This window comes from Mustelus asterias, chromosome 16 (assembly GCF_964213995.1).
Source record: "Mustelus asterias chromosome 16, sMusAst1.hap1.1, whole genome shotgun sequence".
In the NCBI taxonomy this organism is placed as follows: domain Eukaryota; kingdom Metazoa; phylum Chordata; class Chondrichthyes; order Carcharhiniformes; family Triakidae; genus Mustelus; species Mustelus asterias.
In genome coordinates this window covers 35097376-35124120 of record NC_135816.1, presented here as the reverse complement: position 1 = coordinate 35124120, position 26745 = coordinate 35097376, and the positions used below count along the sequence as shown (strand labels likewise).

The 26745-nt window shown below is 44.0% G+C and overlaps 1 protein-coding gene across 1 annotated transcript in view; it reads left to right on the top strand.

Moving 5' to 3' along the window:
- Positions 1-25353, top strand: part of LOC144505476 (BTB/POZ domain-containing protein KCTD16-like) — a 205024-nt gene extending 179671 nt beyond the window's left edge. Inside the window, exon 2 of the mRNA XM_078231588.1 lies at positions 24607-25353. Within this exon, the coding sequence (XP_078087714.1) occupies positions 24607-25055 (449 nt within the window). The 3' untranslated portion in view covers positions 25056-25353. The remainder of the gene's footprint in view (positions 1-24606) is intronic.
- The last annotated feature ends 1392 nt before the right edge of the window (positions 25354-26745 follow it).

Here is a 26745-nt window from a genome sequence, read left to right as displayed (position 1 = left end):
CAGACTGCTTTATTCCTCTCATATAGTTTCCATTTCCCCAACGACCTATCTCCGAAGTCTGATGTCGCATACTAGAAAACCAATTAACAAAACACTCTTCCTCCTGAAACCTGGGCCTGGTTTCGGTTTCAGTTGGGGCAGTCTCCAAAGTATTGATAAAAGGAAAATGCTGCGGATGCTGGAATCTGAAACAAAAACAGAGAATGCTGGAAAATCTCAGCAGGTCTGACAGCATCTGTGGAGAGAGAATAGAGCCAACGTTTCGAGTCTAGACATCCCAACTCGAAAGTTTAGCTCTATTCTCTCTCCACTGATGCTGTCAGACCTGCTGAGGTTTTCCAGCATTTTCTGTCTTTATGCTCCAAAATATTGAAACTATTTCATCACACCTCTGTCCCTGCACACTCTTTAGAACTAATCCATTTAGCCCATACTGCCTCCCCTTATCCCTTCTGCTGGTTTGTATCATCTCACATTTCTTTGTATTAAATTCCATTCGTCACTTGTCTGCCCAATTTGTTAACTTATCAATGTGGGTTTGTGCAGTGGATTTGCAGTGAACATCTACTATGTGCATGCAGAACATCGATGGCAATCAGTGCACAATTCGGACTTGTTGCCGACCTGATGCCACTTTGCCTTCTCACACAACTGAGCATGTAATAGGCAAAATAATAATATAAAGGCAAAATACTGCGGATGCTGGAATGTGGGTCGAGCTGATATGTGCAGGTGGCTCTGGGCAGAATTATCCGGTCCCATTGTCGCAGGCGTGGGGCTGGAAAAATACGGCAGGCCATTTAAAGGTCTGTTGTCATCAGTGGGATCGGAAGATCCTGCCCTCGGGAAGGGCCTGAAAATTGTAGCCTACGATGATGTGTTAACATCGTCACTCACTTCTCACTGTTCCTCAGCTGCCTGGCCAGGTTGCACCTCTTCAGTATCTGAAAGGAGAAAAGCAGAAAAATAATGTTGTGGTACATGGAGGAGGGCAGGGAAACGTTCTACCATCTGTAGCTTGTAAATCAGCACCAAGTGTGGGATTGGGACAGGTGGGATGTGAGTGGGAGAATATCTGAAGATGCCAGCATCTTCAGTGATTTTAGCCACATCATTGGCCAAAGTCTCAGCAATGGCCATCCTATGAATGCAGTAAGAAGTCTCACAATACCAGGTTAAGTCCAACAGGTTTATTTGGTAGCAAAAGCTTTTGCTACCAAATAAACCTGTTGGACTTAACCTGGTGTCGTGAGACTTCTTACTGTGTCTACCCCAGTCCAACGTCGGCATCTCCACATCATGGCTACCATCAACACCGCAAACTGCCGGCTCCAAGTGGAGGGGATCTCCAAGACGATTGCGCATATCGACACAGACATCAAGTTTCTACAAAGTGGCTTTTGCTACCAAATAAACCTGTTGGACTTAACCTGTTGTTGTGAGACTTCTTACTGTGTTACCCCAGTCCAACGCCGGCATCTCCACATCATCCTATGAATGGCCAGGACTGCATCCTTCATGGGATTTAGGACATGAAGGCTAGTCCTGCTGCCTCTGTGCGCCACCTTGTCCTGCAAGAGTCATGGGTGTCATGGACAATGTGGCTGTCATGGTTAAATAGCTTCCAGTATATGCAACCTATGACATGTGAACATGAGGCTTGCAGCAATGATAAATGTGTGAAGGGGATGATGTTGCATATGAATGTTAAGTAGGAGTCCTGATAGAGGTTGTTGGTAGGTGAGTAATGGGGGGTGGCAAATTGAGTAGAGTACAGAGTGCTGGCACAGTTGGTAGGATATGGAATTTGAAGATGCACTGACTAACCTTGGCCATCCATGCAAGGTCATTGAACTTCTTGCAGCACTGTATCAAGGTCGCACAGGGCTTGACTCCTGGCTTTATCCTCCATGGTCATCGGCCTCCCAGGTGCCTTCTCTGTGTGTTTCTGGATGGTATCTTGGGCCTCTGTGAATATGGAACATCTCTCTTCCTGTCTATCTCCTCCACCAGGATTTCCAATGCAATATTGGAAAACCTTGGCGCCTACTCTCACCCCTGTAGCGTCATCCTTTATTGTTTTCTCGGTCAGAGTCACTTCTTGAATGACTACTTGCAGCTGCTGCAATCACAGTGTGCTTCCCATTTATGAGGTTCAGGTTAGCTTTAAGTAGTACAGGCTAGTTTTAAGTGGCGTTAGCCACCCACAATATTGACTGCCTGGTGGTCCATCCAACCAATCAAAAAGTGCTGACTTGATGCTGAATTCATTGAATTCAGCAGGCATATATTGGCCTGCATTGCTATCAGCGGGCCCTCCTGAATTGTGTATCATGATCCAGCTCCTGTTTTCGGGTGCGAGTACTCAGCCACAAGAAAGTCAATTTTACAGGCAAACATTCACAAACAGTAATAAGCAGAAAACTTGTGTTCTCAGTCTTATTCAAAGAATTGAATCCCTACAGTGCAGAAGGAGGCCATTCGGCCCATCGAGTCTGCACCGACTCTCCGGCAGAGTTCCCACCCAGGCCCTGTAATTATCCCCCTAAGCGACACATCTCGGGACACTAGGAGGCAATTTAGCATGGCCAATCCACCTAACCCGCACATCTTTGGACTGTGGGAGGAAACCAGAGCACCCGGAGAAAACTCATGCAGACACACGGGGAGAATGTGCAAGCTCCACCCGAGACCGGGATTGAACCCGGGTCCCTGGAGCTGTGAGGCAGCAATGCTAACTGTGCCACCGTGCTGGATTTATTTGCTAAGCGAACAAATTGAGTCCATATAACAGGATGCATGTATGACTAATTATAAGCTATAGATTTGAAATGTATTTTTTTCAGTGGCATATGATGGATTAACACATTCATGGCCTAGAATCTTTCAAAGGAAATTAGCTTGGAGAATTAGGGCTGGATGAGTTATAGCTACGTGTTCTTCAAAGCAAATGCTAATTATAACAAATCAAAGTGTTTGAGTTTGTTCAGTGAATTTTCTCTTCCCTACATTTCTTTTAAAATTTATTTTAATTACACGGTAGAAGTCATTCCTCTAACGGTTGTAGCTGACAATTTTAGAGCACGGCTCACTTAAGGAGAAGGGAGCTTTCCAACCCGCTGCATCAAGAACCTCTTGGCCCTGGCAGGATCCTCTTAAATCATCATGTAGAAAAATCTCCTGCTCTGTGTATATAATTGAATCTATGGTGATCTTTCATCCTAAGAAAACAGGACTGTTTAGGACTGTGCCCTCACCAGGGAGTCACTCAGATGACCTTAGCTACTGGAGCACCAGCCAATAGATCCACAGGGAATATAGGAATCAACATTCAGGGCAGTAAAATTCGCCACTAATTGGGAACTTTAATTACTTGGAGGATCGCTGCTGTACTATTTGATTAATTTTGTTGGGCTCAGTGCAATCTTCTTTAAATAGCCCTGACCCTGGAATATTTGGCAGGGTCAGGCATCCTCCATTGCAGTGTGTGCTAATGCAACTGGGTTCTGTTCCTGCGCATTCCACAAACGCTGAAGAGAATTCACCTCAGCCCGGAAATTGGTACCAAGTTATTATTTTTAAAGTTCAAACTTAAGCTGCAAAAGGACGGCGCAGTGGTTAGCGCTGCTGCCTCACGGCACCAGGGACCCACGTTCTCCCTGTGTCTGCGTGGGTTTCCTCTGGGTGCCCTGGTTTTCTCCCACAGTCCGAAGATGTGCAGGTTAGGTGGATTGGCCATGCTAAATTGACCCTTAGTGTCAGTGGGATTAGCAGGGTAAATGTGCGGGGTTACGGGAATAGGTCTTGGGCGGGATTGTGGTCGGTACAGATGCGATAGGCTGAATGGCCTCCTTCTGCACTGTAGGAGTTCTAAAAACAACATAATGGGTGAGTGGTTCTTCCTACTTATAAATGCTGAGTGCAACATTGAAGACTTGGCACCAAATACAAGGTTTTTATAGATTACTGAGACTAGTTGATAAAAAGGGGCAGCACAGTGGTTAGCACTGCTGCCTCACAGCGCCAGGGACCCAGGTTCGATTCCGGCCTCGTGTCGTTGTCTGTGTGGAGTCTGCACGTTCTCCCTGTGTCTGCATGGGTTTCCTCCGGGTGCTCCGGTTTCCTCCCACACTCCAAAGATATACGGGTTAGGTTGATTGGCCATGCTAAATTGACCCTAGGGGGATCAGCAGGGTAAATACGTGAGGTTACGGGAATAAAGCCTGGGTGGGATTGTGGTCGGTGCAGACTCAATGGGCCAAATGGCCTCCTTCTGCAATGTAGGATTCTATGATTCTATGAAATATAAGTCTAATCTTTCCTATTTCCCCCACAAGTGGGATTTTACCGGCGCGCTCACATAAGGCTCATAAGATCCTGCCCGAGGCCAATGGAGAATGCCGTTTGGCGAGCCTCGCCCACCCAAATTCCGGGGCGGGCATGCCAGTAAAATTATGGCCGTTGTCTTAAAAGTTATATCTCTCAAATCGATGTAGAAATGGTTCACCTTATTGTTCACATCAGCAGATAGTGATTCTTCCTGCCAGGGCAGCAGGATTCAGGATATTGTTGTCCAGCATAATGTTCTAATTAGCCTGTGGGCCTATTATATACAGTTGCACCCCAAGTTGCGTTCATGAGTTCTGCTCTTTGACTTAAGGAGCAGTTGATTTTCTGAAATAGTTGTTCCGTGCTGTCGTCAGCTTAAAATCCTTGAGATAAATTCTCGAGTTGGAAACATACTTTCCATTTTAGACAGCTAATTGGCCCCCTGTTAAAGCCCAGCATTTAACGACACAAATGCAGAATCTCAGTTTGTATTTTATTGCTGGAATTAGTGCTGCTGTCCCTTCATGCAAACCGTTTCAATGAGTGATTTCGTCAGCTAATACCGAAAGGCTGTTTGAAAGGCATCGCTGGAATTGAAGTTGAAAATTCACAGTTTCTCTTTTGCGATGGAGGGTGGGATGGAGTGTTCAGATTCTGGAGAAAGTGATCGACCTTTCTATTTTTTGATACTGCTATTTTATTAGAAATATTTGTAGATCCCTCATTACATTATTAGTGGATAGCCTAGGAGCAGAACGATCAAATAGGAAAGGGAGCAATCATTGGTGTAATAAAAGTAGAATCCTGCAGATGCTGGAAATCTGAAATAAAACAGAAAATGCTGGATATAAACTCAGCGGGTCTGGCAGCATCTGTGGAGAGAGAAACACAGTTAACACTTTGAGTCTGTATGACTTTTCTACAGAACTGAAGAGGAATAGAAATGTAATGATACAAATGCAGATTGAGGGATAGAAATCTAATGATTGGTGTATCCATGTTAGCTTGTCTAATGGTTCATCATTTTCATTTAATGGGCTGGATTTTCCGAGAAGGAGGTGCGAGAGTAGCTTAAGTCTTAAAGCAGGGATTAAAATGCAGAAAGGTCATTCCGTACTCATCCTTTTCATGGCATATCTTGTCTCCTCTTTTTAGATGAGAAAGACTCCTTGGTGCAATGATGGAAGATTTGTAGGTATAGTCCTACAGGGCCCCTGATTTTGCGAGGAAATCCCCTTTAACCTAATGGTTTCGTGTTTTTTTTATTCTGGGGTTTAAGAATAGTTAACTGGTTCCTGCAAGGGCACAGACAAGTCTCATGCCCTAGACTTTATAATGTGCCATTGGCACTTCTGGTATAGTTGAAGATGGGGGAAATAAATCTTACCAGAAAATGGTAACGCCAACGTGATGCGACCTCGGCGCAGTTTACAACCGGTTCACACTGATGTCAACCTGTTGTAGGGGTCACCCCAGGGGTGCAAAGGTAAGTATAATCCCTGGGGAACAAGGAACATGGCCAGGCACCATGCCACCCTGGCAGTGCCAATCCGGTAGTGCCACCCTGTGCCAAGGGGCAGGCCCCAGTGGGAGCTTCATGAGGGGTGGGGGGGGGGAGATTCATGCAGCTATAGTTGTGGGCCGGGAGCGGTATGATGAATAGAGGATGCCGGCAATGGTCGCTTGGCTGGGGGCGGGGGGTGCGGGGAGAGAAGAGGTCGATTGATGATCGCGGGAGAGGGGGAGAAGGGGCCAGTGATCGTTGTGGGGAAGGGGCCAATGGTTGCTAGGAGGGGAAGAGGCGGCCGCTGATCGCACAGGGAAAGGGGCCAATAATTATGGGGGGGGGGTTGGAGTAACTGCTGGCTCAGATTGGGGGTGGGGAGGGGAGCTCCTGAGGCCTCCGTGAAGGGGTGGTGGAGGTTGATTGCAGTTCTGATCGGGGCGCCCTTTAAAGATTGCGTCCCGATTTCTGAGTGGCGGGGTTTTGCCAGCATGTTTAGGCCCTACCCCCCATCTAATTGTGTGAATCACACCCCCTTGATTTTTTTTTGCCAGTGTGTGCTAGAATCTGAGAGAAAACCGACAGGTTTCTCTGGAGAGAAACACACTCACTTTCTTGCCAGAAACAACCATTTTCTGGTAAGATTTAGCCATATGTGAGCTTGAAAATAAACCAAGTAGATATTTAGCGCTCCTTACCAAGGAGAAGGTAGAACTATTTACTCTGTGCTAGATTCCAAGGGTAGTAGGATGATTAAGACAGAGAATACTGCATATAAAAGCTTTGATGCAGATTTATGTAAAACAGATCAGGCTGAAGATGCACTCGTACATATGGAGCATTTTTTTTTCTTCCCTTAAACTCCCAACAATTTCTAAAGACCAAAGGTCGATCCTAAATGCCCCCACTTCTCAGGGGGAAGTGTTTTTTTTGCCCTGAGGGATGTTCAGTGTTGTGAGGCTCCGGGGTCCGATTGTTTTGGGACTGAATTTTATAATTAATTTAAAGACTTGCTAATAGATCCTCTGGTCGATATGCATAACTATTCATTCAAAGCAGGTCTGCAGCCTCTGTCGCTTTGAGAAGTGAACATCTCCTTAATTTTTGAAAGCAGGCAAGGATCACGAGGAATGTACATCCGATAGGACAATTTCATTCTTGAATGTAGATTTGAATTTGGTGCCTAAAATACTGGTGTTGCATCTAGAAAAGGTCTTCCCCTTCATTATCCAGGGTGATCAGACTGGGTTCATAAAACGCCAGAATTCATGTGACAAATGTTAGGAGTTGATGAAATATTATTCAAGTCTTCCAAAAGCAGGTGATAGAAAGCTCTCGACTGGGTGGAGTAGAATTTTTTATTAAGGAGGTCATAGAGGTTTACAGCATGGAAACAGGCCCTTCGGCCCAACTTATCCATTCTGCACACTGTAGAAAGTTGGGCTGTGTTGGTGGGGGGTGGTGGGGCAGGGTGGGAGTGGGGGGGGAGGGGGGGCGGAGTTTGTTAAGTGGATCCAGCTGCTTTATAAAAACCCACTGTCGGTAGTTCTTACTAACGGTTATAGATCTGGTAATTTTAGCCTTCAGCAAGGGGCTCGGCAGCGTTGGCTCTTATCGCCATTATTGTTTGCAATAACTATTTAGCCCCGAGTGGAGGCAATTAGACATAATCCTTCAGTATTTGGGTTGTCTATACAATCCCAGTAGACAATTGGGATTGCCTAATCCCAGTAGATAATTGGGATTGTCTAATAATCCCGATTAGACATGTCAGACCTGATAGCTCCTATCAGAAAACTTCTAGAAAATAATGTGGAATGGCACCGGGAACAAAGTCACCAAGAAGCTTTGACCAGCCTGAAGAGAAAACTGACCCAGACACAAGTGTGAAAGCATTACAACATAGGTCAGCCAGTCAAGATATCAGTGAACATTCCAAAAATCGGCCTGGGAGCTGTCATCTTGCAAAATGAGACATCGGTGGTGTGTGCTTCAAAGATAATGATTGGAACACAGCAGGGTTATGCCCAGATAGAGAATGGAATGCTAGTAATTGTGTTTGGCTTGGAACACTTCCACTAGCTTGTCTATAGCAAAGACATGGAGGTCAAGTCTGATTATAAACCTTTAGAAGCTATACTTAAAAATCCCTGAACTGTACACTACCAAGAATCCAAAGATTACCAATGTATCTGCAGAAATACCAGGTCACACAAGCCAGGCAAAGACATGTATATTGGATACACTTTATCACATGCATACCCACTCATGGCAGAAGAGGAGGACAAAGAAATGGAAGTGCATGTTCTCATGCTGACAAAGAACTTACCTGTGACTGTAACCAAGCTGGATGAGATCAGGGAAGCCACCAGGAATGACGCCACCCTGAGTAAACTGCAGCAAATTGTGCAGAACAGCTGGCCCATGGAGCAGAACCCCTTCTGCTGTACACGAGTACTGGAGCTTTTGTGTGAATCTTCATGAGGCAGAGGGAATACTTCTCAATGGAGAAATTCCACTACAGCAGATGTGAAATTTGAATTCAATAAAAATCTGGAATCAAAAGTCTAACGGTGACCATGAACCCATTGCCGATTGTTGTGAAAACCCATCTGGTTCATTAATGTGCTTTTAGGGAAGTAAATCTGCCACCCATACCTAGTCTGCCTTACATATGACTCCAGACCACAGCAACGTGGTTGACTCTTAAATTAGCTCACAAAATGGACTAGCAAACCACTCAGTTCAAGGGCAGTCAGGGATGGGCAATAAATGCTGACCCAGCCAGCTATGCCCACATCCCCTGTACAAATAAAAAAATGTCAAGGTTATCCTGTGGGACCACGCCTACCTGTCAGATCATTGTTTGTTGTGTATCATGCAAACAACCAGATGGGCCAAAAGCCACCATTTTCGGACCTGCAAAATGCCTGGTCTACCTCAAATTACCTTGGAAAGGCAAGTTATCACAAAACTTTGAACACTGAGTTAAGAAAGCTGTTTCACTCTGCTACCATTCAGTAGCTACATGGGTGGTGTTTTCCACTAACAAAATACTGCCATCAGTCTAAAATGATATTCTGTCTACCACATAATTGAGCAATGTTGTGTATTAATTTCAATGTTGGGGCAATGCCAAGTATGTAGTCCAAGCACCCCAATGATTGGTCAATCAAATTAAATAGCATATTCCTTCCATTGTTAAGGTAAGACGGGGAAAGTTCAAAGGAGATGTGAGGGGCTTGTTTTTTACACAGAGTGATAGGTGTCTGGAATGCGCTGCCAAGGGTTGGTGATGGAGGCTGATATGATAGGAGTGTTTAAGGGGCTTTTAGATAAGCATATGAATATGCAAGGAATAGAGGGATATGGACCACGGGCAGTAGAAGGGATTAGTTTAATTTGGCGTCATGTTCGGCACAACATCATGGGCCGAAGGGCCTGTTCCTGTGCTGTACTGTTCTATGTTCGTAATAGGCAGAGTACAGGCTGTACTAAACAACCCCAAAAACAAAAACCCAAAAGCATAACGTATACTGTTAGATGTGATTCTGTGCTTGGGCAGCACCTGTTGAACAGTTCTGAGTGTGCTAATAGCTATACATACAACCACTTTAAGATAATTAGTCGAATTCTTAAGGTGGCTCAGCCACCTTTGTTAGAAGCAATGTACAATCATACGCAGGGACTTGCTCTCTGCAAACAAAGGGATATGTTCAAATCTGGTTTCCTGGCTGAGATTTTCCCTGAATCCACACCACTAAGGAGGTGTTCTTCGCTTAAAGCCCAGACATCCATTAGTCTGTTGAGCCCACGAGAAAACATTACTTGATTGACAGTTCTGGCACTCTGAGCTCTGTTATCAATTTTGCAATGTTTATTTATACAAAATTAAGAAATTTCAAGAGTTTGCATTTCAGCTATTGAAACTTTAAAGGGTCTGGATGATTGACACTTTTATTACCCCATAGTAAAAGGAGAATTTTAACACAGTGGAAAGTTGTGAATGAATGCCTGTTTGTTTTTTTTAAAAGCTTTTTTTCCCAACATTTTCTATTGTCACAATGGAGGGCCTTGGATCTATACAGAGTACAGTGGGCCAATGGACATGAAAGTGCTACAGCTTGGCACAGAGGGCATGAGGGGCCATGCGGGTGGATGGAAGGGTGTAGTTTGCATAGGTGACATGGGGAGCCACGGTGGGGTGGGAGGCAGAGCATACCTTGGCATGGGGACATGCTATAAATTGAGGGAGGGGAATGTGCAACAAGACTTGGGCAATCACTGAAGATCAGCATGCAGGTGCAGCAGGTGGTAAAGAATGCAAATGGTATGTTGGCCTTTATGGGAGAGGATTTGAGTACAGGAGCAGGGATGTCTTGCTGCAATTATACGGGGCCTTGGTGAGGCCACACCTGGAATATTGTATGCAGTTTTGTTCTTCTTATCTGAGGAAGGATGTTCTTGCTATAGTGGGAGTGCAGCGAAGGTTTAACGGACTGATTCCTGGGATGGCAGAACTAACATATGAGGAGAGAATCATTAGGTTAGGATTATATTTTCTGGAGTACAGAAGAATGAGAGGGGATCCCAAAGAAACCTCTAAAATTCTAAAAGGACTAGACAGGGTAGATGCAGGAAGGATGTTCCTGATGGTGGAGGTGTTCAGAACCAGGGGTCATTGTTGAAGGATAAGGGGTAAACCTTTTAGGACTGAGGTGAGGACAAATTCCTTCACCCAGAAAATGGTGGGCCTGTGGAATTCACTACCACAGAAAGCAGTTGGGGCCAAAAGATTGTATATTTTCAAGAAGGAGTTAGATATAGCTCTTGGGGTGAAAGGGATCAAAGGATATGGGGGGAAGATGGGATCAAACTATTGAGTTGGATGATAAGTCATGATCATGACAAATGGTGGAATAGGCTTGAAGGGCCAAATGGCCACCTCCGGCTCCTATTTTCCATATTTCTTTGAGGGGCCATAGGATTTGTTTCATAGGGCTTACCTTGACATGGGGGCAGTAGGGGTTATAGGGAGTGGGTGGGACTTCATGACATGAGGAACCATAGGTGTTGTGAGGGAGGCATAACTTAGCCTGGGGGCATTAAGAGCCAAAGAGGGTGGGCGGAGGGAAGAGGTGGCATGGAATGGGCATGGGAAGTGTGTGGAGGGTGTGAGGGGTCAGGGCTAGAGGGCCCTTTTGGTTTGATTTTAACTGTGACAAAGTCCCACAGCACCGAGGTGGGCTTTTTAAACAACCCGCCTTGGCACCTGGCAGCCCCTGTAACTGCCTCTGAACATCTTCCTGGGTCAGCTGACCTGAATCCCGCCCATGCGCACTCCCCCATCCATAATGAAAATCCTGATCTTACGGACACTTTCTCCTGGGGCAGCGGGCCAAGCTGGGAATTTTACTGACTCCCAGTACCCTCCTCAAGAAAGAAAATCTGGGCCTGTGTGTGCAATTGTATTGACGGATTGTCATTACTGCAAACATTCCTCACCTTTTCAAAAATCAAGGGTGTTGAAGGTTTCTTGCTCTGTTTTGCACGAATGGGTAGAGAACTGAGATTTTTGTTTAAATTCAGTGTTTGTACTGCTTTGAAAATGTTCTTTTGTCTGAACAAGATTAAAGGCCAGTGAGTCAACTCGATAGTCATTTGGGATCTATCGAAATGTACATTTGGAAAGCTTTGGGGAGCGTGGGAAGTGCGCTGATTTGACAAACCGGAATTAGATTCAGAAGTGTAAGTGTTGTAATCAATGTTACCTGTGTGACTCTTTGTCTTGTATAGATAGTGACAGCTCACTTTGCAGAAATCATCAAATTCTGGGCCACTAACCTTTGATTGACTGAGAACTGTACAAACCTTAGAACCTTTCTTCAGTTTACATTTACTTTACAAAACAGCAACAGGAAACAGTATATAACAAATATACAAGTATCTGTATGCAGCGGTGCAGTGCTATGGTAAAATACATGGATTAACACACTCAATGTCATTGTGCCACATCTTTGAAAAATTAATTCATGGGATGTGGCCTGGCATTTATTGCCCACGAGGGCACTTAAGAGGCAACCACATTGTTGTGGATCTGAAGTCACATGTAGGCCAGACCAGGTAAGGACAGCAGATTTCCTTCCCTAAAGGGCATTGGTGAACCCGATGGCTTTTTATGACAATCAACAATGGTTTCATGGTCATTGCTAGACTTTTAATTAAATAATTTAATTACATCTGCTATGGTGAGATTCGATCCCTGGTCCCCAGAACATTGCCCTGGATTACTAGGCCAGTGATAATGCCACTATGCCACCACCTCCCCCCTGCCTATACTTGTTCTCATAGTAAAACCAGAGCTTATATATCATATGTAACAAAATGACTAAGTGTTGTGACTATCATTTGATGAAATTGAGAAATAACTATTCTCACGATGAATGGGCATTCTTAATTACAACATAGAAATTAAGGAAAAAGAGTAGATCTTTCCTTCCTTTGAATCTGTTCCACCATTCAATCAGATTATGTCTGATCTGTATTCAACCTCCATTCACCTGCCTTGGCTCCATGTCTTTTTATATTATAGGCCGACAGAAGTCTATCATCTCAGATTCAAAATTGGTGGAGCTCACATCTGCTTTTTTGTCGGAGAGAATTTCACATTTCTATCACTGTTTGTGAGATGAAGTTTCCTAACTTCCCCCTGAATGGCCTGGCTCTGATTTTAAGATGTGGAGATGCCGGCGTTGGACTGGGGTAAGCACAGTAAGAAGTCTCACAACACCAGGTTAAAGTCCAACAGGTTTATTTGGTAGCAAATACCATAAGCTTTCGGAGCACAGCTCCTTCGTCAGATGGAGTGGATATCTGTTCTCCAACAGTGCACAGACACAGAAATCAAGTTACAGAATACTAATTAGAATGCAAATCTCTACAGCCAGCCAGGTCTTAAAGGTACAGACAATGTGGGGGGAGGGAGCATTCAACACAGGTTAAAGAGATGTGTATTGTCTCCACACAGAACAGCTGGTGAGATTCTGCAAGATCAGGGGGAAAGCTGTGGGGGTTACTGATAATGTGACATAAATCCAACATCCCGGTTTAGGCCGTCCTCATGTGTGCGGAACTTCCGGAAGTGCGGAAGTTCCGCACACATGAGGATGGCCTAAACCGGGATGTTGGATTTATGTCACATTATCAGTAACCCCCACAGCTTTCCCCCTGATCTTGCAGAATCTCACCAGCTGTTCTGTCTGGAGACAATACACATCTCTTTAACCTGTGTTGAATGCTCCCTCCCCCCACATTGTCTGTACCTTTAAAACCTGGCTGGCTGTACAGATTTGCATTCTAATTAGTATTCTGTAACTTGATTTCTGTGTCTGTGCACTGTTGGAGAACAGATATCCACTCCATCTGACGAAGGAGCTGTGCTCCGAAAGCTTATGGTATTTGCTACCAAATAAACCTGTTGGACTTTAACCTGGTGTTGTGAGACTTCTTACTCTGATTTTAAGGCCATATCTTCTTATCTCTACCGGCAGAAAGTGTTTCTCTCATCTACCCTGTCAATTCATTTCAAAAGTCCAAACAAAACCTCAATCAAATCACCCTTATTCTTCCCTTTTCCCATAAGGGAGTTGTACAGTTAGAACTTCTGTCTCATAGTGCCAGGGACCCGGGTTCAATTCTGGCCTTGGGTGACTGTGTGGGTTTCCACCAAGTGCCCTGGTTTCCTCCCACAGTCCAAATATGTGCAGCTTCGGTGGATTACTAAATTGCCTCTTAGCGTCTAAAGATATGTAGGTTAGGTGGATTAGCCATGGTAAATGGGTGGGGTTAAAGGGATGGGGCAGAGGGGAGAGTCTGGGTGAGATGCTCTTTCAGAGAGTTGGCACAAACTTGATGGGCCGAATGGCCTCTCTCTGCACTGCAGGGATTCTATGGTAAATACAAACCTAATTTATGTAATCTCTCTCACAATCTAGCCTTTGGAGCCCCAGTAACATTCTGATTAATCTGATTAATTATTTCCAAGGACAATATATCCTTTATAAGATGCTGAGGCTAGAACTATACAGTCTTCCAGATGTGGTCAAACCAGGTCTTGTATCATTGTCCCAAAACTCTCTCTCATTTATATTCTCATTTTGTAGTTAGTAAAATGAACAATTCATTCACCTAAAATAAGCAAAATATTGCGGATGCTAGAATCTGAGCCTTTCTGATTTCTTATTTTGTAACTGTCCAAAGATGTGCGAGTTAGGTTGATTGGCCATGCTAAAATTGCCCCTTAGTGGTCCTGAGATGCGTAGGCTAGAGGGATTAACTGGTAATATATAGGGATATGGGGGTAGGCCTTGGGTGGGATTGTGGTCGGTACAGACTCGATGGGCCAAATGGCCTCTTTCCGCGCTGTAGGGTTTCTATGATTCTATGATTCTATGCACTGCATTTTAATGAGCTGTGTACATGAACCCGTAAACCTCCCCACTGGTCCAAGCTATTCATGATTTAAATAATATCAGTGGAATATATAGCCGGAGTCAGATCTAGATATCAATCGAGCTGCTGTGATCAGTATGAGCTTCGGAATTGTCTCTTATTGCCCCCTCTGCTTTTATAATTGTGCATTTGTCAGGATTTTATTAGAGATTGGACACCATGTCCCCTGTGTGATTTATATAAAATTCATGAGAACCAACAGCATCATTTTTTTGCATTAACAATGTTCATGTTTTGAAATGAAAAGTTAGTTGGAATGATTCCATATATATATATCTATATATATAGGTACAGAAACAGGTTAACACCGGAAGCTCAGTACATGCTGTCAAATCATAATCAAGGATGAAGCATCACTGTGTCACTTTTGGAACTTGCATAATAATATGAATATTTGAAAATGCACAATGCTTTTCTGATGATACAACTGAAATGAAGGAACCAATCAAAATGTTTATAGACAGTAACAATCTGCAGATTTTCATTTTTTGTGCCATTAGCGACATTAAAGAGCTGTGGAGGTTCCGAATGGAATCGGGGAATGTCTCAAGTCATTAAAAACATTACGGTTAGACTCAACAGAAACAGCAACCATTGGCAAACTGACAGCAGTCTGATGAAATGTTGGTGAAATACTGTAAAACTCTGGTGATTACTGTGATGGGAAAAGTGGCAGGAGGAATCCATGGAGATTTCTATCGTGCAGCCCACAGAATCTCAAATGAATGGTAATTTTGCAATAAATAGAGTCAGTCAATAGAAACATGTCACCATAGTACAACAGCTGGTATGGAAGTCTGTAACAATCTAAAGCTCCGAGCCTGACATGAACTATAGAGGAATAAAAGATGGTCTTAAATGTTCTGCAAGGTCTTTCTCGTGAGTATATTAAAAGACCAGACAGATGTATTACAGGCTAAATTCATCTATCACACACTCCCTGTGGTGAAAAGTACTCAAAGGACATGCGGATCAGAGGCAGGGTTACAACAACCTATGCTCCCTTCAAATGAGGCTTTCACTAGAAGCACTGATTTATTGAATTTACTGTAGTACTTTATGAAAGAGATGCTCCAGGGAAGATCAGAAAAACTGTACTTGTGAGCCTTATTCCAATGATTTGTTTTAAAAAAGAAATGAGGAAGATTACAAGCACCTCTTATTAAAACTACCTCCCTCCCATCCCCCAATAGTATTATCATATTCTCCATCAACTTCATCTCAGGCTAAACCTTTGCTGATATATATTGATGGGAGTGTGGCAAAAAATAGCAGTAGCTCACTGTGCTCTTACTATATATTTGTGTTTCCGACATAGGGGCACAAGGATGACAACATAATCCCTCCTGAATTGCATTCTCTGATCTAGAACATGACATGGGCAGTAGCATGAACAAGACGTCCTCAGGGATAGGTTGTGTGCATTATTCTTGGTGCAATCTGTAACTCTGGGTAGGCTGAGAGGCTCCACTGGCCCCCTGTGTGTCCTTTTAAATTGAAGCACTCTCTATGGGAATAATTTAATAGGCAAAAGCAATCATGATTTCACCCACTTGAAGGTGCCTGGACCCACTGAGAGATGAATCACTATATCTGCATTGAAACTCTTAAGGTCAGATTTAATCAGATGTAGTCCGAGCTCTGATCCCCAGAAAATTCAAAGCTGAAGTATCTGGCCTCCCATGCACTGATCACCTCATTCTCTCCTGCGGATTTTCCCATTGTGTGAAATGTATCATCATCCACGTGACACTGGGGACTCACATAAATTCCACAGCACGTATTCCAAAAGTGCAGTTGCAATGAACAGATCCATAGTCAAAAATTGTGGAGCCCCACTGTGATTAACAGTAATGAATGGCACTACATGCCATGGATTCTATTACTGCAAACAAAACCTAAGTAAGCAAGTCAAAACCATTGTCAACATAAATAAAGGGTTGCTCATTTTTTGGGGTGATGTCCAAATCAATTATTAAATCTTAGAAGCGGGGTTTCATATAGAGGGAGTGACCCAGAATTACAGAATTATTTTCTCTAAAAATGTGGTAACATACTTTAGACTGCTGAATTGTAAAAGGCTAGTGTGCAGGAAAGCTGGTGTTGGAATTTCAGTGGCGTATCATGAAAGGAATTTGAGCACGCAGTCCTTCATGTGTTGATTTATTGATTTAATTCTTGTAATCTTAGGCAGTGAAGAGCAGAAGCAGTTCTCTCAAGGGATAGAACAAATTGCAATGTTAGTATCACCATAGAACACTCTCATAACTTGTTGCTGGCTGGTTGGATAAAGCTGCAGCTTGTAAATAGGGAAAACAGACCTGGGAAACTGAGTCCATGCTTTATACCTAAAATCCATTGTGGACTTTGACCTGTATACATGCAGAAGTGGCTACGAGCAACTGAGTGAATAATACCTGAATAAGGTATTCAAGTATGGTTGCTTTGATGTGAAAGAGCATCTATAAAGAATAGTTTAATGCATTTTCAGGGTTAAAACATCACAAAGCTCAGAAAGGCTTTTGCAGACCATTCGACGTGTTCGTATGCAAGTGGAAAAGCTGTGGCCTGAACCAGACATGAGTTGAGGTTGTTCAGACGCATTAGTCCAGATTTTTGCTTCCAGGTCGGGTGCGCAGAGTTGGGAGAATTCCCTGCTCTGCGAAAGCAATTCTTATAAATGCCCCCTGCAGTTCCTGTTTTCATTTAAGAGGGGCAGGCTGGATGCGAACTGGGGCCAGTTTCCCCTGTAATGAATGCAGAGGTTGCCAGCTGTGGAGGTGGGCTGGAAGGAAGGCCAGAACCTTGTCAAATATAATAAGAAATGTGATTACAACAAAAAAAAACCCTCCTGTCCTCACCCCCATGATGTGGAGATGCCGGCGTTGGACTGGGGTAAGCACAGTAAGAAGTCTCACAACACCAGGTTTGGTAGCAAATACCATAAGCTTTCGGAGCAATGCTCCTTCGTCAGATGGAGTGGTCTCTGTTCTCAAACAGGGCACAGACACAGAAATCAAATTACAGAATACTGATTAGAATGCAAAACTCTACAGCCAGCCAGGTCTTAAATGTACAGACAATGTGGGTGGAGGGAGCATTCAACACAGGTTAAAGAGATGTGTATTGTCTCCAGACAGTACAGCTTGTGAAATTGTGCAAGTCCAGGGGGCAAGCTGTGGGGGTTACTGATAATGTGACATAAATCCAACATCCCGATTTAGACCGTCCTCATGTGTGCGGAACTTGGCTATCAGTTTCTGCTCAGTGACTCTAAACCGGGATGTTGGATTTATGTCACATTATCAGTAACCCCCACAGCTTGCCTCCTGGACTTGCACAATTTCACAAACTGTACTGTCTGGAGACAATACACATCTCTTTAACCGGTGTTGAATGCTCCCTCCACTCACATTGTCTGTTCATTTAAGACCTGGCTGGCTGTAGAGATTTGCATTCTAATCAGTATTCTGTAATTTGATTTCTGTGTCTGTGCCCTGTTTGAGAACAGAGACCACTCCATCTGACGAAGGAGCATTGCTCCGAAAGCTTATGGTATTTGCTACCAAATAAACCTGTTGGACTTTAACCTGGTGTTGTGAGACTTCTTACTGTGCTCACCCCCATCCCCATACACGCTCCATGATCCATCCATGCCAACAAATGCCTTATGGCTCCCATCTGCCCCCATGGCTCCTTAATACCACCTAAGCTGACGCATGCCTCTCTACCCACGTCCCATGGCTCCTCATGCCCCTTGACCCACCCTCATAGCCCTTTACAGCTCTATTCCAATAAACTGCCATTACATGCTAACCCATACTCCCACCCACCAACATTTGCTCTTACCCTCTCCATGCCAACTCACCTAGTATCCACCATGAGAAAACTTCAAGAGCAATGCTGACACAAAATAAAGTTATGTTTCTACTGATGACATACATCACAATTTATAAAAAACATTGATAAAAATTCATTCAATACATATAAATTCCTTTAGCTAATCTCTATGAAAACAAATATTTCTATTCGATAATCACTTGGAGCTGTCAGTCAAACTATTCACCTAGTAGGCACTCCACAGATAGTTTGTAATCAATCATAGTAACACAAATCCTATAATGATAACCTTCAGACTTATGTCAAAGATAGAATGAAATATTAAACACTGATTCCTCTTTCGAACTCCAGACTGGAGGTCGTCTTCAATTTAAATCCCCAAAAAGTAAATCTATTGACAACTTTGATAGTTCTAATGAATTTTGATAGTTCCAATGAGTTTTGACGGTTCATTGACAGCTCTGACAGTTCATTAACAACTTTCTCAGTTCATTGATAGCTTGACAGTTTTAAGCACTGGAATTTTCTCGTCCCCATCTGCCATGGGAATCTTAGTGGAGGGGAGGGGGGGTGACATGGATCATGCAAAGGTCCGTTGACCTCGGGCAGGATTGTCCGGTTTTGGGGCAGGTATGGCGGGAAAATCCCACCCAAGGAGTTTATGCACTTTGTAATGCACAATCATATTTAGGTGCTTTAAGAGAGAGGCCTCTCTGTTATGGTGAAAATCTGGGCGGTTATTTTATACAAAATCTCTCTTGGAACAATGCAATATCCTTAATTACCATAACACAGGAGAGCCAAGCTGGCAGAAAGTGGAAATTGCCAGATAATTAAGACTCGTCTAACGAAACAGGTCAAATTACTGCAGAAGGTATTTTAAGAGTTGAGGGCTGGTGGATAATATATCCACCCAATGAATGAACAGGGGTGTTACAATGCCATGCAATATGCTTCTTGCCATTTATACCATAGAAGGCTGGGTACAAGGAGCGTCTACGTGTCCAATATTGCTTGGAGCATTAGGAAAATTTAAAAGACGCAAATTTCTCTGCTGCAATCAATGGGAGTATGAAAACCGACCTATTGAAAAACTGACCACTTTTTTCAACAGCGCAGCGCACACACTTACCTCAAACTGTCATTGACATCCCTATTATGCTGCAAATGACACAGATGCCTGCCAACAGTATGCAAGTGCCTGCTCCTTTGATACCACTCCTGAATCTAACTGTTTTGCAGTCAAATGACTATCGGGAAACGGATTGTTTCGGATGTTTGTCCTTTTCCAGGGGCTAAATCATGTAGCTACAGTCTCGGGGGACCCGCTGCTATGGTAGAAAGAAACGGCTGTATTCTATTCCAGAATTGCAGAGAAGTTTCCTCTGTGCAAGATTGCACTCTTAATCCCACTGGCACCGATTGCCTACAGGGTCCTCTGCCAGATGATGGGACCTAGTAGGTGGTCGCTGCCTCATTCTTGTTTTTCAAATGGTATGAAACACAATGGAGGCTATTGTTCCTTCTTTGTTATAATGTGGGGAGGTGTGGTGGTGTAGTGGTATTGTCCCTGGACTAGTAATCCAGAGACCCAGGGTAACCTGTGTTTGAATTTCACCATGGCAGATGTTGACATTTGAATTCAATAAAAATCTGGAACTAAAAGTCTAACGGTGACCATGAAACCATTGTCAGTTGTTATAAAAACCCATCTGGAGAATTTCAGCCAATATTTGAATAACGTAACCTTTCACTGCAGAATGGAATTTGGAATTATTTCTTTAATCTTTGATAGCAATATGTGAACCTCTGTAAATCTAAAGGGGAAATAACCTGTTTTGATGAAGTTTCACTTTATGAGTGACTTGAAAATAGTCAGTATATAGCGCTTTAAAAACTATTTTTTACACTATTTACAAAGAGCTGATGGGAAGTACATTGTTTTCTGGACACAGACTGTCCAAATTTTTATTTGTCTTTCTTTATTTTTTTTCCCTCCTCCCACTCTTTTCCCCTATTATATCCCCCCTTTTCTTACCTTTTCTCCCCCCATTGCTTCCCGTTTCCCCCCTTTTCTCAATTTTATCTCTCTCCCACCCATCTCCCCCTCCCCCGACATCTTTATCTGTCACAGTTTACCCTCTGATTGCAGCTTCTCTGCCGTTTGGCCATTTACGCCTTTTATTCTCTCTATGGACTGCCGTTAGCAGCCTTTCCCTTGGTTTCTGTGGCTATGACTCATCTTTCATTCCCTCACCCTGCAGTATAAATATCTCCCACTTTCTATGCCTTTTAGCTTTGACAAAGGGTCATCTGGACTCGAAACGTCAGCTCTTTTCTCTCCTTACAGATGCTGCCAGACCTGCTGAGATTTTCCAACATTTTCTCTTTTGGTTTCAGATTCCAGCATCCGCAGTAATTTGCTTTTATACAGACTGTCCTGTGTCTTTCTCCCTTCCAACCTTCTGGTTATCTGGCTTTGATGTCATGCTGACATCAGCATTAACATCATGGTCTAATTAACATAACCATTAACCCTTTACTCCCCATCTCACCCCCAAGTTTAATCTCAAAACTGTTGTTACATTCCCATCATCTCCCCTAAGTCACATCCTCTCAGGTTGAGCCTCTCTATTACTTCCACAACTCTCCCTGATTTCATCTTGAGTATTCTCAGTTGAGGGTGTTGGTTGACGTTCGGTTCAAATTGTCAGAAATGTTCATTCATAAACTGTGGATTATTGTCCGAGATGCCCTTATCAGTTATGCCGTGGGCTGAGTAAATATTTCCCAAAACTTTTACCAGAGTTTCTGTCGTTGTGGTATGGAGTCTTCTGATTTCCAGTCAGCGAGAGTAATGGTCAATGACTATAAAGTAGTCAAACAGGTCCATTCCTAGCCTTTGCCAAGGTCCGAACAGAAATGATTATGGTAGTATTGGTTTTTGTCTGTCCATGGCACAGGTATGGCAAGTCAAGATAAATTATTTGATGGATTTTGAGATCCCCGGCCACCATACCGATTGTTGTGCCTGTGTTTTGCATTTGGTAATCCCCAAATGACGATCTGGAAGAAGGTGTAACTGGGGTGATCAGTAAGTTTGCGGACGACACGAAAATGGCTGGACATGCAGATAGTGAGGAACATTGTCAGAGGCTACAGAAGGATATAGATAGGCTGGAAATTTGGGCAAAGAAATGGCAGATGGAGTTCAATCCAGATAAATGCGAAGTGATGCATTTTGGTAGAACTAATGTAGTGGGGAGCTATACGATAAATGGCAGAACCATAAAGGGTGTAGATACGCAGAGGGACCTGGGTGTGCAAGTCCACAGATCCTTGGGTCACAGGTGGAGAAGGTAGTGAATAAGGCATATGGCATCCTTGCCTTTATAGGACGGGGCATAGAGTATAAAAGTTGGGGTCTGATGTTGCAGTTGTATAGAACGTTGGTGTGGTGAACCATCGTTGGTTCCCACTGGATAGTACTGGGCCAGGGCTGGCCAGCACTATAGGAATGTATATAGGTTACTGTGGGATTGTACTAATGTTGTTGTTGGGCTAGGGTGGGATTGATACACCTGTGGTTGCTACTGTTGTGGCACATCCCAGTCGGGCTCCGCCTCTTGGGAGCGGTATAAGACCCCCTGCTCGGACGGGACCCCTTCAGTCTGGGATAGTGTGTTAAAGTTCTGATGGTTCCATTGTTAGTTAATAAAAGCCTTCTTTTACCGAAGCTTTGAGCCTCGTGTCCAATTGATGCGCATCAGTTGGTTCGGCTGCATTTGGAATACTGCGCCCAGTTCTGGTCGCCACACTACCAGAAGGACGTGGAGGCTTTAGAGAGAGTGTAGAGGAGGTTTACCAGGATGGTGCCTGGTGTGGAAGGGCTTAGTTATGAGGAGAGATTGGGTAAACTGGGGTTGTTCTCACTGGAAAGACGGAGGATGAGGAGTGACCTAATAGAGGTGTATAAAATTATGAAAGGCATAGATAGGGTGAACGGTGGGAAGCTTTTTCCCAGGTCGGTGGTGACGTTCACGAGGGGTCATAGGTTCAAGGTGAGGCGGGGGGAGGTTTAACACGGATATCAGAAGGACATATTTTACACAGAGGGTGGTGGGGGCCTGGAATGCGCTGCCGGGCAAGGTGGTGGAGGCAGACACACTGGGAACGTTTAAGACTTATCTAGATAGCCACATGAACGGAGTGGGAATGGAGGGATACAAAAGAATGGTCTAGTTTGGACCGGGGAGCGGCGCGGGCTTGGAGGGCCGAAGCGCCTGTTCCTGTGCTGTATTGTTCTTTGTTCTTTTGTTTGTTCTTTGATTACCGTTGAGTTAGAAACATAGAAAAACTACAGCACAAAACAGGCCCTTCGGCCCCACAAGTTGTGCTGAACATATCCCTACCTTTTAGGCCTACCTATCACCCTCCATCCTATTAAGTCCCATGTACTCATCCAGGAGTCTCTTAAAAGACCCTATTGAGTTTGCCTCCACCACCACTGACGGCAGCCGATTCCACTCGCCCACCACCCTCTGTGTGAAAAACTTCCCCCTGACATCTCCCCTGTACCTATCCCCCAGCACCTTAAACCTGTGTCCTCTCATAGCAGCCATTGCCACCCTGGGAAAAAGCCTCTGAGAGTCCACCCGATCTATGCCTCTCAACATCTTATATACCTCTATTAGGTCTCCTCTCATCCTACGTCTCTCCAAGGAGAAAAGACCGAGCTCCCTCAGCCTATCCTCATAAGGCATGCCACTCAGTCCAGGCAACATCCTTGTAAATCTCCTCTGCACCCTTTCAATCTTTTCCACATCCTTCCTGTAATGAGGCGACCAGAACTGAGCACAGTACTCCAAGTGGGGTCTGATGAGGGTCTTATATAGCTGCATCATTATCCCCAGACTCCTAAACTCAATCCCTCGATTGATAAAGGCCAGCACACCATACACCTTCCTAACCACCTCCTCCACCTGCGGGGCCGATTTTAGAGTCCTATGGACCCAGACCACAAGGTCCTTCTGATCCTCTACAGTACTAAGAGTCTTTTCCTTTATATTGTACTCCTTCATCCCATTTGACCTGTCAAAATGGACCACTACTCATTTATCTGAGTTGAAGTCCATCTGCCACTTCTCCGCCCAGTCTTGCATCCTATCTATGTCCCTCTGTAACTTGGAAAATGTTCTTGGAAAATGTCATCTCGCATCATTCTCAGGATTACTAGCCTATCAGTGAAGATTAGAAGGTCATCAAAAAATTGTCAGATGTTTGTCAGAGGGGGGGATGGGTGGGAGAGAGGTAAAATTGAGAAAAGGGGGGAAATTGTTCATGGTATTGCCTTAACACCTTTATTGCTTGGGACATGTTCAGGACAACCATCTGGCCAGTATGTTCTGACCTGAGCTGAGGGGCATAGATAAGGTAGAGAGTGGCATTGATCAGGTAGATAGTCAACGTCTCTCCCCAAAGGTAGGGGAGTCTAAAACTCGAGGGCATATGTTTAAGGTGAGAGGGGAGAGATACAAAAGGATCCAGAGGGGCAATTGTTTCACACAGAGGGTGGTGAGTGTCTGGAACAAGCTGCCAGAGGTAGTATAGAGGAAGGTACAATTTTATCTTTTAAAAAGCATTTAGACAGTTACATGGGTAAGATTGGTATAGAGGGATAGGGGCCAAATGCGGGCAATTGGGACTCGCTTAGTGGTTAAAAACTGGGCGGCAGGGACAAGTTGGGCACTGAAGGAGGGAGGAAATGCTGGCAATGATTGGCGGAGGGAGAGAGGGCGATGATGGGGGAGTGAGAGAGATATGCCAGCGGTGATGGGGGTGGGGGGAGATGGTGTTGGAGGGAGATTCCAACGATGATTTCCAGCAATGATGGAAGGTATGGGGGAAGAAGATGCCGTTGATGATAGGGGGATCGGGGGCGGGGGGAGCGGGTGGGGGGGGCGGGGGGGGGGGAGGGGGGTAGGTGGTGGGAAATTTATATTCTATAAATATTTTAATAATCAAACATCAAGAATGTTTAGATGCAGTCTGTACCGAAAAGTCTGATCAGTATCTGGAAACTGACATTTCTATAACTATAAGTTTCCTCTTTCAAGAATAGTATCTTCATGGAAACTGATAACTTACTGCTCGTCAGAATAAAAATGGTGATTTAAATTCTGCCATCATATCATTTGTATGTAGTATTACTGCAATGGAAGTGCCTCACCCTTTTAGCTGTTGCCCCTTGCAAGGTGAAGGAGCCCTGAGTTTAATTGATTTAGTTTATTGGTTTTGCATTAAAAGAAATTAAAACTACTCTGAAAGGTGATGTCCCTTTAAATCAGTGCCATTTCATCATGTAGATTTGCAATAATCAAACTAATACCCTGAAAGTATTCTCTTTTTCTTCACTTCTCCAGGTGGTTCTTCCCGATGGCCCTCACCACAGTGTGAATGTGGCTGCAGAAACGATCGAAGTGAAAAGGATGGAGAAAGTATAACCTCGTGCAATGAACTATCCACCTCAAGCTGCGACAGCCAATCTGAGGCCAGTTCCCCACAGGAGACAGTGATCTGCGGTCCAGTATCCCGGCAACCTAATATCCAAACACTGGATAGGCCAGCGAAAAAAGGGCCAGTGCAACAAGTACAGCAAAGTGAATTCCGCAGGAAAAGTGATCTGTTAAGGACTCTCACTAGTGGATCCCGTGAATCCAACTCGTGCAAAAAGAAAGTCAAAGAGAAACTGACAATTGAGGAAGAGTTAGAGAAATGCATCCAAGATTTTCTAAAAATTAAAATACCCGACAGGTTCCCAGAGCGAAAATATCCATGGCAACTAGAACTACTGCGGAAATACCATCTATAGACAATAAGCAAGGTCCTGCAAGGACTGCTCCCAAGCTCAGGCTACCCTCCCATCTATGCTCCTGGGCTGTCCTGGCCTCAGACTGTTCCCTGCTCCCAGGTTATGACAATTCCCTGCTCCTGAGCTCTCACTGCTCTCTGTTCGCTGCTTTGAGCTTTGACGGTTCTTGGGACACCTTTGGGTTTTGACTGCTCCCTGCTCTCACCTTCAATTGTCTCTGAGCAGGGTTAGCCCCATCTACTGCATCCTGAACTAAACCAGGGCGAGGTCATGGATGGGAAAATGGCTTGAGTTCTAATGAGTTGTTTGCTGCTGATCAAAATTCGACGGGAACTTTAATGGTCCAGATTGTAAGACATACTGGGAAAGTAGGACTTGTGGTGTCAGGGTCACGATTCACAAATTTTCAGACACCCGCTCAAACAAGAAAAGCACATGGTCTGGCCAAAAGAATGGACAGACGCGTAGCAATCCTGCTTCTGGTCACAATGGGCTCTGACCACTCCTAGATCTAATTCCCCATTACTCCCTGCTCTGGCTCCTGCATGTATTACGTGTGCAGATTGTCAATCAGACTTCAGTTTCTGTGCTGTTCAGTGTAACGACTTTGGTGTTTGTGGCAAAAACAAATTCATCTTCTCACATGGAAACTCTCCGAGAAAGCTTTCCTGTACTAAACGTTTCCTGACTGAAATATCTTGCAGCTACACCCCGATCAGACACCATTGGCTTGCTTGGTTTAATAACAATATAGGCACTTATTGGGTTTTCTCCATTTTAAAAGAAAAAAGCACATTGAAAAATTTGCATATGTTGCGTGTCAGTAATAATGCAGGTTTAGGCAGAGATTTGAAGCAGTAAGTGTGCAGGTGCCCCGACTCTGAAGTGACGGATGCACTTCTACACTTGAATCCAGTGGCTGCTGAAGTTGGCGATTAACTTTATCTTTTAGAATTATACAGGATAAGTTTGACGTAAAGTGGACTTGCACTGATTTACCTAACAAAGTGTGACTCTGAGATTCAGTATTCACTGTGTGATGTTTTAATTGGATCATTACTGACGGTCTGTTGATGACTCGTATTCTTTCCTTAGAGATCTGTGTAACTCTCTTGCAATGTGTGACTACCCCCCACCCCTCCCAGTAAGTTTGTGATACATGTTTCCCTCCTGGGATGTTGAAGCACAAGTTTGTTTCTTCCATGGGATACTGCCAACAACGGTGGTCTCTACTTCGATGATCAATTGCTAAGTTCAGGTTAAATTCATCAAATAAAACCCTTTGAGGGCTTTGGTAGTATCTCTGCACTGTGTCTGAACTTGATAGGATATTTATATTTTGATTGTTTGAATGTTTGGTGCAGAAAACTGTATTTTATGTGTTATATACATTGGTCTCTTTGTGGTCTGTGCCCCTTGCTATTATGTTAGTGCAGAATTTAAACATTAATTTATCAGTCCTCAGAGGGTTAACTAAATAAGAAACAGAACACCTTCATTTTTTTCCTGTGTTTCACTTGGACTTAAACAAAAAGAGACCTTAAATCTTACAGATTTCTCAACAAACTGAACAAATGATCACCGAACAATGGCATCTGTACAGGTGCACCATTGAACTGAGCAATTTTATGGTCACTTTTCACTCATTATCTTTTAAATGTGCAATAAGATGGTGTAATTTTGTGTTGGT